Source organism: Syzygium oleosum, unplaced genomic scaffold (genome assembly GCF_021117445.2).
Source record: "Syzygium oleosum isolate NSW1041296 unplaced genomic scaffold, Sole_v2.1 Sole_v2.35, whole genome shotgun sequence".
Lineage (NCBI taxonomy): Eukaryota > Viridiplantae > Streptophyta > Magnoliopsida > Myrtales > Myrtaceae > Syzygium > Syzygium oleosum.
In genome coordinates, this window is record NW_026607519.1 from 1,700,200 (window position 1) to 1,713,282 (window position 13,083).

The 13,083-nt window shown below is 40.2% G+C and overlaps 1 protein-coding gene across 8 annotated transcripts; it reads left to right on the plus strand.

The window, feature by feature from the left end:
• The first annotated feature begins 5,447 nt into the window (after positions 1–5,447).
• Positions 5,448–11,126, plus strand: LOC115676978 (rhamnogalacturonate lyase B). 8 transcript variants are annotated; one of them, XM_056305113.1, is made up of 17 exons: positions 5,448–5,670; positions 5,757–5,909; positions 6,612–6,681; positions 6,894–7,015; positions 7,163–7,213; positions 7,292–7,411; positions 7,510–7,629; positions 7,728–7,863; positions 8,347–8,517; positions 8,747–8,902; positions 9,018–9,124; positions 9,490–9,580; positions 9,722–9,863; positions 9,999–10,158; positions 10,253–10,369; positions 10,449–10,575; positions 10,737–11,126. In XM_056305113.1, the coding sequence occupies exons 1-17, from the start codon at positions 5,624–5,626 to the stop codon at positions 10,974–10,976; spliced, it is 2,130 nt and encodes a 709-aa protein (XP_056161088.1). In that variant the 5' UTR covers positions 5,448–5,623; the 3' UTR covers positions 10,977–11,126. The 8 variants fall into 8 exon arrangements, with proteins under 8 accessions (XP_056161088.1, XP_056161092.1, XP_030455891.1 ...); XM_056305117.1 differs by having other exon boundaries at positions 5,448–5,577; XM_030600031.2 differs by having other exon boundaries at positions 5,448–5,577; positions 5,757–5,904.
• The last annotated feature ends 1,957 nt before the right edge of the window (positions 11,127–13,083 follow it).

The following is a 13,083-nucleotide window of genomic DNA, read 5'->3' on the forward strand; positions in this document are numbered from 1 at the left end:
AATCATTCATTTTCCACAAGACAAACTAAACCTTAATTAGTTATAGTTTGGTTTAGAATCCCGGTACCGCACTCTACAAACAATCATCCATGAAACTCCATAATTTGATAAGAGACCGGGAAAGAGTTGGGTAGTTTATGGTGAAGAATAGAAGCGAAAGCTTTAATTTGAAGAGATCTAAGCTCAATCCGAGGACGAGAGGGATGAAGATTTGGACTCGAGTTGTCATTGAGGTCGAACTCGGAATATCTTTGCAATCTACTCAAGTCTAAATACATCGCGGCTCAATGAGTTTGGAGCTCGATTACCTCCCTGCCGCTGAAATTTGCCTCCAAAAATCTAATTGCTCATCTTTGATCCCAGTTATCTATCTTCCTCGTCAAAATTGTCATTGAGATCTTTAATTTCTTTTGAATATATGTGGGAAATTGAAAAACCATACTATGATGACCGACTTATTTCTCCACATTTCAGCACTACCTGTTGTCGTGGATGCATGAGGTATCTTCCTACTTATATATTAGCATGATTCTTTATAAGACAAGCATCTGTCTTGGGTCCACGTTGTCTAGGCGTGTACAAATGGAGCAACATTTGGCTCTGATTTCTATTGACACCTAAATTTTGCCAACCCATTTAGTCGTTTATTATATAAGAAAATTAGGAGATTACCACGACCTCTAAACAAAAATACCATTTGCATAGTTCATATTTGCATTTTATTTAAGTCATGCATCACGTGCAAGTCATATGGTCTTAACACGATGTTAACACGGACCATCGCATAGAGCAATCAAGAGCTATGGCTGGCCATATCCACAATAGGAGTTTAAACTCCACACTCAATTTCCTTGTTGATGAGGTTTGATCTCCGGTGGTTACTCGATTCAACGGTCATCCATTCAATTCTATTCCTATCTGCCTTTGAATCATTTAGAACCATATTTTATCTACTAGGAGGGGGCCGGTCTTTTGAAGGATTTGTTTTCCTATTCGCGCTATTTCAAACTTGATTTAATCAGTTTAATCCACGAAAGAGATAATGACCAAAACCGATCGAGCTTTTGAAATAGTTTTCCAAATCCGATCAAACTCTTAGGCTGCGTTTGGCAGCCTGGATAAAATTCAAGATATGATAAAATTTATCTTATTATATATTTGGTTCCTAACTAAGGCAGGATATAGTCAAATACAAGAGGAATATAACTTGGATAAAAATATCCTATGTAGGAGGTAGGATATAGGTGTATAAGATTTCTTATATTCATGATATAAAAATTATTTTTCCTGAATAACAAAATTCTTAAAGTAATAAAAATAATATGATAATTAAGTATAAATAATATTTGAATTCTACTAAAAATATAGAATATAAAATAATGAAAAAAATAACAACATTTTTTTTGTTTTTATTTATCGATATTTTTATTTATTTATTCGAATTTATTTTTATCCTATGATTATATTCTATATATATTTAGTATTTATATTTATGATATATTTTAGGTATATTAGTATAGTTTATTATTTAATAAAAATTTATTTAGGAATGATGGAAGGAATAAGTGAATAAAAAATATAATAAATAAAAAGAGAGAAAAATTAAAAATTAAGTAAATAAAAAAGAGAATGAAGCATTATACTTTTCTAAATCCGGAAGGTGAATGATCATATATTCTTTCTCTTACTAGTTTCGGCATTCTCTAGCTAATCTACCTCATCAATGTTGTTGGGCTAACAATACAACCTAGAATGGGGTCGAATAAGTTGATTGAAGATAATGATAAACTTTCGTGGAATATTAACAATCAGCACACCAGGTGGTGATGAAAGCAAGTTACCATGTGTGATGTTAATGAATCGATAGAATAGATTGAGACAATCACATAACAATATAAAGTGATTCGGTTTTATATCAAAGCTTACATCCACTCTTAGACTAACAGCCTAACAGTAGCTAGATTCCACTAGTAATCAGCAGTACACGTTATAAACGATAAGTGTTGTTCCCTTCTCATGATAGATAACACTATCAAGACACAATTACGGCTCTTACACTTGTACACTTGACTATAGGTTATTATAGTGATAAATCAAACACAGAGAAATGATTAGAACAAGATTGGTGACAATCTCACGTTCAGGTTATAATTGCAATATTCAACGAATTTCTCGGCCAACCCTCTTTCCCGCTTCGCTGCTTCTTATATAGAGAAGTCTTCAATCTATTCATTGGAGACTTCCAAGGACACCCAGCTAGTCATTTGAGAGTTGTCACAGACCTTCATTAGAACTAGGACTGCTCCTACAATCACTTTGTCTTACTGTTCGTAGGTCTTAAAATGGAGTCTGCTACAACTGTCTTGTCACTGAAGCATAAACTTGTTAGCTGATTTTCTGATATTTTCCTGGTTTGTCAGTTTACGGAGTCCCAGTCTTGCGATGGCTCTTTTATGTACCATCAACGCTCACCTTCCAACATCTATCTCACCAGCATCAGAGCCAATCCATCACCATCACCAATCTATACACACTCTCACCAGTGAAGACTGTATGTGACCTGGTTGACTATCTCCAGGGATGACAACGTTAATCCGACTTGTGATGTTAGGACCAAAGAGCCTTCTACTTGTATTAGTTTCCAAAGACTTCTGAAAATTCTAGCTCGATTAGGTCATTCCAAGCTGCGATGAGATTCCACTCACACTGATACTTGTTCTGCTTTACGTCAAAGTCTAGTTTCTTATATTTGCTGATACCAATGAGTCATTGATAAAGTACGAGTCACTCGTCATGGTAAACATTAGTACTAATGATAGTTTTGTAATCACCAAAATTCCTTAGGGATGTTTTCCCAGCAAATGTTGACATAGCCCGTTTACATTTCTTGTCATAGTCAAACCTGTAGGTTTGGAATGCTACACTGAGTTCTTTTGTTGTTCAAGATTTAGATCATACAATATTCATAGATTTATTGATAGGGTTTATCTCGGCTTGTGCATTTATGATTTCTTTAGCAATGGATCTTGAGAGATTTTTATAATCTTTGTTTGTGCATTTTCAACTGCATTTACATTGATATGTCATTCATATCAAACAGTGGACACAATGGGATATGAAAAAATCCGGCTTTATTATTGTCATTCACCAAATAATGGATATTAAATAACAAAATCCTTGGAGTTCATATCTGGATTTTATATCAATCCTATTATGACAAGAAATCCAAAAGACCGAAGGTAGCATTATTTGATAACCCTTGATCTTAATTCAAACTCGACCTAATGGAGGTTATAAATATTTATACCCCTCTTGGCCGAGCAAGAAAGAAGGGGCACATACAGAAATATTAGAGAAAACGGCGAAGCCCTCTTCCATGGTAGCAGAAGAATTCTAGCTCAAAATATGTGGAGAGAACGGTAAGACACTGTTCTTAAGTTTGTGCGGTGAGATTGATGAGAAAATAACTGGAACTATGTCTTTTCAACGCGCAGCCTCGCGAAAACAATGAGCACGTGTTTGTTCTAAGTTGGAATGCATTGAAATTTTGAGGAGATTTCTACCCCACATAGTTCTTCAACCCACTGGAGGAACGAGCATCAAAGATTTAGAGACCCAGGGATTCGACCAAGAGCTACCAACTCTCACCGAGCCCAATCCTTGGTTGTGATTCACACCAACTCAGGTGGTCAGCTCTTCCGACGTGCTCGATTGTCGCTGCGATCTCCTCACCGTCATTGCCTTTACTGTTGTTTCCTCACCACCGTTTCGCTGCCTACCCTTCACCGGTCGTCGTCGTCAAACTTTCCTCGTCGGTCATATTTGGATCAAAGTTTAATTTAGGTAATTGCTTAAACTAAATCTAATTCAAATATTTGATTAGATTACTTGATTTTAATTTGATTTGGTGTGAGATTGTAGGCGTCACCCAAATAGGAAACTTCATATTTTTTTCTTTAGAGTTGTGCATATTTGTGATAATTGAGGTTTCGATCTTTAAGACCTAAGATCAAATCCCCGATTACCTTGATTTACAATTTTGGATGTGGTGAATATCTAAATATGTGGGTTTATATATTGCATGTCATTAATTTAGTAAACTTTCCTATTATATATATAATAGATTGGGTTTGAAAGAGTTTGCGTTAAGTGTTTGACTGAGGTCTTAGTCTTATTAATTCTCTCTGGCTAAGTACCAATTGAAATAACTCTCTCTCTCTCTCTCTCTCTCTCTATATATATATATATATATATATATATATATATATATATATATCCACCTGCAGAGTCCAAAGCTAGTCTGTATTACAATTGCACGCTCCTGCCGATTGATTAGGGTCTCCTCCCTCCTTTGCCAATCTTGATTTCTCTTTTGCTTGAGCAATTGTAAATTTTGTAATGGCATATACCTTTGCCTTTAGGTCTTACATAGGATTACAAACCCTTTCTTTTTGTGAGCAAAAAGAAAAGGGCATTCTCTGCTTTTTGGCCGACTCGTGAAAATGACGGGCACTGCCTCCTCCTCAGTATTTAATTGCACCGGACAAACCAAATATTAGCGAAATCAAGGGGGAAAAGAAAGGGTTCTCTTTAAATTAATTTCAGCATCAGTTTTGTACTGTTGTAATTACGCCATGCTGTAAAGTGCTGTAATTTGTGGGTTTGGTACTATACATATTCTAAAACGGCAGCAACACAAAATTGAGTGCGGTTGGCTCCTTGAAAGGAGTTTGACGAATTGTTAATCGAGTGCAAATGATCCCTTTTTGCGATGGCAACTCCTACCGATTGCAACTTGATTTTCTCATTAATTGATTCCTTTGTTTAGGTTTTAGGAGTCTCTACTAGCTTATTTTAGGCCGGTTAGGAGCCTAGTAAGATGTGGGAGTTTGCCTTACTTCTTCGAATTAGAGATTCTTGAGTTTCGGAGACTTGGTAATGTTCCAACGGTGAGCAATTTACCAAGTACGTCATTGTAAAAACCGTAGCACTCGTTCCCACTAACCGTGCATAGAAAAACCGCATCAAACAGAACCCTTTGATGCACCTAACGTCAACACTTATTAAAGAATCGCCAATGGAAGAGAAGAGAGCTGTAGATAGACAATTAGGAGCAGGAAGTAAAGCGAGGTAGACCAACCACCCTAAGAAAAAGATGAACACCACACCCAAACCGAGCTGATTACATAGAGAAAAGGCAGCATCTGACAGTCTTGAGGACTATATCGTGACTAGGATTCGATTCACAAGGCTAAAAGAGCATCGAATTCGCCAAAAGGGGTTGGCATTAATCACCTGAAAACCTTTCATTTGTACCTAGTTCCAAGAGAGAACCTTCGAGGTTGGAATTTGGTCTCTCTTCGGGCCATGTGAACTTCTTGCGCGAGAGGACGGATCTACCCTCGCTCAGAAGAAGCCTACTCGTCAACTTATATAGGAATAGCTCACTCACTCGTTTGGCCTTTTTACATTGCTGTCTCGGTCTCTGTCTCTGTCTCTCCAACGGTTGTGGTGGCGATTAAGTTTGTCAATTCCACTTCCATGGAAACAAAACGCCACCATCATCAATCCCACATGGTATCTCTCTCTCTCTCCCTTCTTCCGGTTAAAGGAAATTGACCGGATGGCCCTCGTCGTGCGTACGCGCATCAGTTTCGATGCTCTGTTTAGGTGAAATGTCAAGAGCCAGGTCCACATATTTGCTTGATTCCTGGTAAATCACCTTTGGCTCTCATCTCTGTTTCTCTTTCTTCTAGTGCGGTTGGGTTATTTTCTTGCGGCTGGTGTGAAGATGGGCTACTGGCAGCCACAATGGAGGTCGCTCGGCCGTGGCGGGTGGCGGGGAGCTGCGGTGGTTCATTTGCTGCTGTGGTGCAGCTGCATTGTCCGTTCGGAGACGACCCAGTTCGGTTCTTCTCTCATCTTCTTTGCGCCTCTCTTTCTCTCAACTTATTAATTATTTGATGAATGACCAATGTAGCATGTCCTCTCTATGTGCCTGTGTATGTGCTCACGAGAGAGAGAGAGAGAGAGAGAGAGAGAGAGAGAGAGAGAGAGAAACCAGCACTGTTGTGTTGTGTTGTTCTGTGGCTGTGACGCCGCGGCAGCAAAGTCCATGTAATTTTTTTCTTTCATCCGCGCAAGCCCGTGAAGTCATCCGGCGAAATTCGTACAATGCAATAAAGGAACTACAGACCATCTGAGCAACTCTTCGCCATGAGATTTGCCCTTTCACTTTTCATGAACCCATGCTTTTTGTCTTTTTCATCTTGACGCTGTGTGTACCATCTGAAGTGTTTCGTGAGAGATTCTTGTCTGAACACAACCGCAAACCGGTGCTCTTTTCGTTAAATATTATTCTAATAATCTGAGATATACTTTCACAGGCCTCTGTCTGCAAAACCACAGTTAAAAAAAGTGAAAAAGTACGCCATATAGGTTCAAAAAGTCCATGGGCAAGTCAAAAAAGCTCATCACACGCCTATGTGGTCCCTCTGTTTCGACCATATAAATAATTACCACATGACTTTTCGTTTTTCAATTGTTTTGGCCACCGGTCAGCATTTGGCGTTGACTATAATTTTTGCCTTTCCTTTTGTCTCTTGTTGAAGAAATTTTCCAGGGAGCAGCAAACCCAAGTCTTCTGTTGGGGTCCAGCTGAGGTTGCAAGGCTCGGGGCAGGTAACTGGGCTTCACCTGCTACTGTTAATTTGTCAATGATTAGGCTCAGAGTTTGTTCAATTATCCCATTAATTAGAGCATAACCAAGATTATTCTTTAGGTTTTACCAAGCATTTTTGGTACATGATAACACGGTTATGTAATTTAACGAGCTAATTGAATCGTAACGAGTAATTTTCTGGTTCTAAGTTTTCTCCCTGATTATGTTTCAGATGTTGATAGACAATGGGCTTCTCCAATTAACCCTATCGGTTCCGGATGGAAATGTCATAGGCATTCAGTACAATGGCGTCGATAACTTGCTGGAAATCCTAAATGAAGAAAGCAACAGAGGGTACGTATTATAATGTAATGTAACGTGTCCACGAGGAATCTAGCTCTTGATTTGCCCGTTTTCATCGCGTTTTCATGCGCTCTGCGATTTCGAAGAACCGGGATTCGATTTCGAGAGCTAAATCGGGACCTTGTTTGGCAATTCCAGGTACTGGGATGTTGTTTGGAACTTGCCTGGAGATCCGATCAAATATGACAGGTGAATGTCGATTTCCCAAGCAAGTGAAATTCGAGTTCTTTTTGCCGACTATCACAGTATGCGACTTATTGATGGCAGGATACAAGGAACAACATACAAGATCGTAACGCAAAATGAAGACCAAATAGAGTTATCGTTCGTCAGAAACGGGAGTGCCTTGACTAACCAGACCGCGGTCCCGTTGAACATCGACAAGAGGTGCGGTCGGAGCTTCCAACGAGAACATAAAGATTATGGAATTTGAACATTGCGCTCTACTTAGGTAACAATTGGTAACGATAGTTGGAACTCCGCAGGTACATAGTGCGGCGTGGATGCTCGGGATTTTACACATACGCCATTTTTGATCGCCCGGAAGGATGGCCGGACATCGAAATGGACCAAGTCAGGATCGTTTACAAGCTCCAGAATGAAAAGTAATTGAACATCTGTTCGTAATTGTTCGTCATTTTAATTGGAATTTCTAAGAGATGTGGCATGCTAATAAGTTTGGGACTACGATTTTACTGTTCAGGTTTCATTTCATGGCGTTGTCGGATGATAGGCAGAGAGTCATGCCGATGCCAGAGGACCGGGTCACAGGCCAGCCGCTGGCCTACCCGGAAGCAGTTCTCTTGACCAATCCGATCAACCCGGAACTCCGAGGAGAGGTAACCTTAAGAATTTCGGATACCATCCAAAACAAACCTAGTTATACTCTAAATTAAAGTTATTATAATTGTTTATTTGCCGGGTTTACATGACCCTTATATTCATAATATCTCCCTTTACTAGATAACTTTAACTTTTTGGATCGGGCTTTCTATCATGCTAAAATGAGGTGAATAGGACGATGATAGAATCAATTTGCTTGGATCAATGACAACTTATACAGAAACATTTAAATAGAATAAAGTGGTTTTTTAAGGTAAATTTTTTTTTACGGTCTGTGATCGTCATCTTACGATTGAGATTCGTCAATCAGTTGATTCTTTTGAGGAAACAGTGCTAATCCAGTTGCCGTAAAAATGTCAAAAAATTATTGAGATTACCCTCAGCTGTCAGCTCTAGTTTTCATTACTTAGGGTTCTAGACTTCTGGTACTTTTATCTGTAAGTCACGTGACAAGTGGGTGGTGGTGACCGGCGCTGCAGGTGGACGACAAGTACCAGTACTCATGCGAGAACCAGTACAACAGGGTGCACGGATGGATCAGCGGCGACCCACCGGTGGGCTTCTGGATGATCACGCCCAGCAACGAGTTCCGCACCGCTGGGCCCGTCAAGCAGGACCTCACTTCCCACGTCGGGCCAATTACCCTCTCCGTGAGTCTTCTCTGCAAGTTTCCAGCAATTCGTCTGCATAATCTGTTACTTTTCTGAATTTGCTTGATCTTGACACAATGGCAATGGTGAGTTTCGTCAAGGAATCACTAAGCATCAATGGACAAATGAGTAGACATAGGAATATGCTTAGCAGTAGCACCCCAGATTTTCTTAATTTGTTCTTGTAAGTACACAAGTTGTGCTTAAGTACTCAGAGGAAACAGTGCAGATGTTTGTGAGCACTCACTATGCTGGGAAAGAAGTGGGCATGAAGTTCAATGGTGGAGAGCCTTGGAAGAAGGTGTTTGGCCCTGTTCTGGTCTACCTCAACTCAGTCGCCCCAGAGGAAGACTTGAGCAATCTCTGGCAAAATGCCAAAGAGCAGGTTTCTGTATAGCTAGTTTCCCCTCATCTGCTCAAATTAGATTAGTCAGTCTTCTATCTAGGCCATGACCAACAATTAGTAATTCTTTTGTCATTGTTGATTCGATATTTGTTAGATGTACGTAGAATCGGAGACCTGGCCATACAATTTCATTGAGTCGGAGGATTTCCCTTCTTCGGAGGAGCGAGGAATGGTCGTCGGCCAGCTACTTGTTCGCGACAGGTACTTAATTAATTCCTTAACAGAACGTTTTCTTCTCATGATGAAAATCTTGAGTAGTCTCCCATCTTAATTTCTTGCTTTTTTGCAACAATATGGGTTCAAAGTTCTCATTGATGGACAGCGTACGTGCAAAATTATGCTGTCACGGCTCTAGTAGTGCCCCAATGATCTATCCGCGACATATCATCATGTTGGAAAGACTTAATACAGATATGGTGCTCGTATGCGCTGTATGATGATGAAACATACTAAGTTCGCGGCAGATATGGTGCTCGTATGCGCTGCACGATGATGAAACATACTAAGCTTGTGTAATCACATAATTTAAGTTTGCTGTGTTTCTTCATTTTCCATTTTTTTTCCAGATACATAACTGAGAAATACATGTGGGGAGGCTTTGCCTATGTTGGCCTAGCATCGCCTGGAGAGGCCGGGTCGTGGCAAAGAGAGAACAAGGTTGATAAAGCCGCTGGATTTTTTCTTTCAAAGCTGAAATTAGCGTGCTATGAGCCATACTTTGTCAATAGCTTTCAATTCGGCCTAGGAAAATTACAACTAGATTTGATTTTTCTTTTGTAAATGTCCTTTAATTTCCAGGGTTATCAGTTTTGGTGTCGAGCAGACAGGAAGGGAAATTTCGTAATCAACAACATTCGAGCGGGCGATTATAATTTATACGGATGGGTTCCAGGTATTATTGGAGATTACAAGTATGAAGGCAATGTCACTATCACACCAGGTATGAAGTTTTGCTTCTGTTTATTGAAACCAAACTCTGTAACTTTTGTCTGAAATTGCAATTCCTTGTATAGAGACATCACTTTAGCATAGATGGTCAATAGGGAAATGGAATGAATATAATTTCAAAATGCAGGTTCGGCGATCAACTTGGGGATTCTCATCTACAATCCGCCAAGACACGGTCCTACTCTGTGGGAAATAGGCGTCCCCGACCGTACAGCTTCTGAGTTCTACGTGCCCGAACCTTACCCAACCCTCATGAATAATTTGTACACTAACAACAAACAATACAGGTTTGCCTCAATAAATCACAAACTCGTTTTTCTTAGCCAATAGCCACTCAGATACCGGTTCGTGTCTCATGTTGATATTGTTTAAGTTGAGTAGATTTAGGCAATACGGCTTATGGGAGCGATATGCAGACTTATACCCCGAAAATGATCTCGTCTTTCATGTGGGCGTTGATGATCATCGTAAAGATTGGTTCTTTGCACATGTCACTAGGTATGTGTCGTCTACTCTCTGTCCGCCACAGAACTTGCTCAATTTCTTCTCTGTTGATTAAGCTTCTCTCTAAGTGCAGGAATTTATATAATTACACATTCACAGCCACGACATGGAAGATTGAGTTTGAACTCAAGAGAGTGCACAAGACCGCCGGTTACGTCCTCCAATTGGCCTTGGCATCAGTTACTGAATCTGACTTGCAGGTACGGGCATAATATGTGGAACATTATGTATTCAACAGTTCATATAAGCTAGATCGAGGTCCTTCAACTACATTACGGATGAATATAGATCAAATCAGCAACCATATTCCCTGTTTTGGGAATTGTCGAATGCAGATCATAAAGTTACTGATGATCCTCAGGTACGGTTCAATGACCTGAGCATTGAGCCCCCGCACTTCGCCACGGGGAAAATCGGACAGGACAATGCGATAGCTAGACACGGAATTCATGGTTTATACTGGTTGTACAGCATTCCGGTGCCGAGCTCACAACTTCGTAGCGGAAGCAACACGATCTTTTTGACTCAGGCCAGGGCCATAAACCCTTATCAAGGAGTCATGTATGATTACATTCGCCTCGAAGGTCCTCCGGAGTCGTGAATAGAGATAGTCCTACAAGTTAAAAAATAGTAGCAAAGAAGGAAGTTTCAATAATGGTTTCGCCCACTTTGGGCTATAGCATTGAGCATTCCTTAGCTTAGAGATTTGTGGAATTTGAATATTTGATCATAATATATCTATCTTAGAACAGCTCTCCGCGTCAGCCACGATGATCGAATGTGTCGTCCTCATGGATCTTGGATTTCAGAATTGGTACACTGATAAATTGACACAATTTATCTCGACAGAACAGTACACATCACCTCGAGATAGATTTTGTGCAGTCGACTTGTCGTGAACTTGATTGTAGACATCTTAATTTTGACCGAGGTACCAAACAGACAGGTTTGCCTAGAATATGTGGGCATCTAGAACTAATACTTTCAAGGAAATAAAAGGGTTTCAAGCCAAACTGGAAGTGAGCTTCTCTCTCTGGTTTGTGAGAGCTTTGTTCACATTTTCATGGTGTCCCTAAAGCTAATACGGCTAAATGCTGAGAGAGTATACCAGAGTCTCAATCTGAAGTTGGAATTGGAAAGCATATTTTTGGTCCTTGGCCACGAGTGCTGTGCAGCAGTAACTCGTGAATGGACACTCATTCTGGGAGGAATGCTGAGGAGGAGAATGAGGAGAGGAAGAAAGAAAGAGGAGATACCCAAAAGACCTGTGTTCTCAAAGAGAACACCCCACCACCTATACACTAAACCAGTTATACTCTCCAAAAATGTCAGACATCTAAAATTTTTGTTCCAAAGGTTTCCTTCGCATTCCATGAAATATTAGGGATCGAAATCACCCGGTCATGTCGGAATTAGTTCCGTATTCGCATTTAGAAATTAAGAACATTTTAGTTTAAGAATATCATGCTCGTTCATCGATATGAGCGATATCCTAAATTTTCGTAAACCGTTTTGACATATGACTCGACCCAATTCGATTTTTTTTTTGTCTTTTTTTTCTTTTTTGCGCTGAATTAAAACGAGAATGTTTAGTGAACATGGTTTTGTAGTAGACTCTAAGCCAGATCCTATAGTTCAGTCCGAAGTCCTCGTGTAAAATTCAAGACCGTCTTCCCCTCTCTCTCGGCATCTCATGATGCTACACTTTTGGTTCGATTCTCCTTCGGATCAAATGATGCCTCGGTTAGGGAATACTCCTGAATATTCCTAGGCTAAGGAAAAGGTGAATGAGTGAAGAAAAGGAACGATTGGAGAGCTCAATCTCAGCCAACGCACGGATGAAATTAAAGATGGTTGGCCGAGATCGGGAGACAGGGTTGAGAACGAGATAATGCTAGAAAAAAAGCATTAGAGGCTCTTCTCAGGTGAAACAGGGCAGGTTGCACAATCGCACGGAAACGATGACTGCGCACTCGTCGATGGTCGGGAAGAAAAGCCATCGGGAAGTGAAGTTTTAAAGGCGAGGACCGAACCGGACGGAGTGCTCGGTCAGAACAGGGGTGTCGAGTGCGCACGGCTTCGCGAAAACAACGAGTGCGTGCTCATCTTGATGCTGGAACGCGCAATTTGGAGCCTACTTTGGGTTTAAAGTTGCTGATGTTCGTGTCACGGTTTGGGCCGACTTTGGGGTCCGAATGGTGCCCGAGTGGCGCCGACTCAGGAGAAAACACAAATCAGGTACCAACATCCTTCATCAATCAACACAAAATTTCAGGATATGAGGAACATTTTCATGAAAGCATCGCGAAAAATAGAACAAACAAAAAAGTACTTGAATGCATAGAAGATGACGCCACCGTTGAATCCGGAAAAAAAAAAATCAATCTCTCTTTCTAATCCCTTTTCTCAACATCACGACTTCGATGAAATTTTCATGCCTTGTTAAGGAGAAGAGAGAGGACGGGTTTTTTACATATATTTCATCAGTTATTTTGGTACGTCCATCATATAACCATAATCTTAAGAGCAATGGACGAGATTGTTTATCCGTCTATTTTCGCATGAACGTATCTTTCATTCACGCGATAATCGGGCTACTTAATGAACTCATCTTATCAATCCATGACTTATCTTTGGAGGATTTTCCTAATATTCTTGGAATTTTTTTTCGAACAAAACAAATTTAGCTAGGCATTTAACCTGAAATC

Excerpts from the sequence above, each read along its gene's own strand:
- LOC115676978 (XM_056305113.1), top strand. The coding sequence starts at position 5,624 with ATGGCCCTCGTCGTGCGTACGCGCATCAGTTTCGATGCTCTGTTTAG. Across the intron at positions 9,864-9,998 it reads CAATGTCACTATCACACCAG|GTTCGGCGATCAACTTGGGG; the intron begins GTATGAAGTTTT and ends TTCAAAATGCAG. Across the intron at positions 10,159-10,252 it reads ACTAACAACAAACAATACAG|ATTTAGGCAATACGGCTTAT; the intron begins GTTTGCCTCAAT and ends TAAGTTGAGTAG.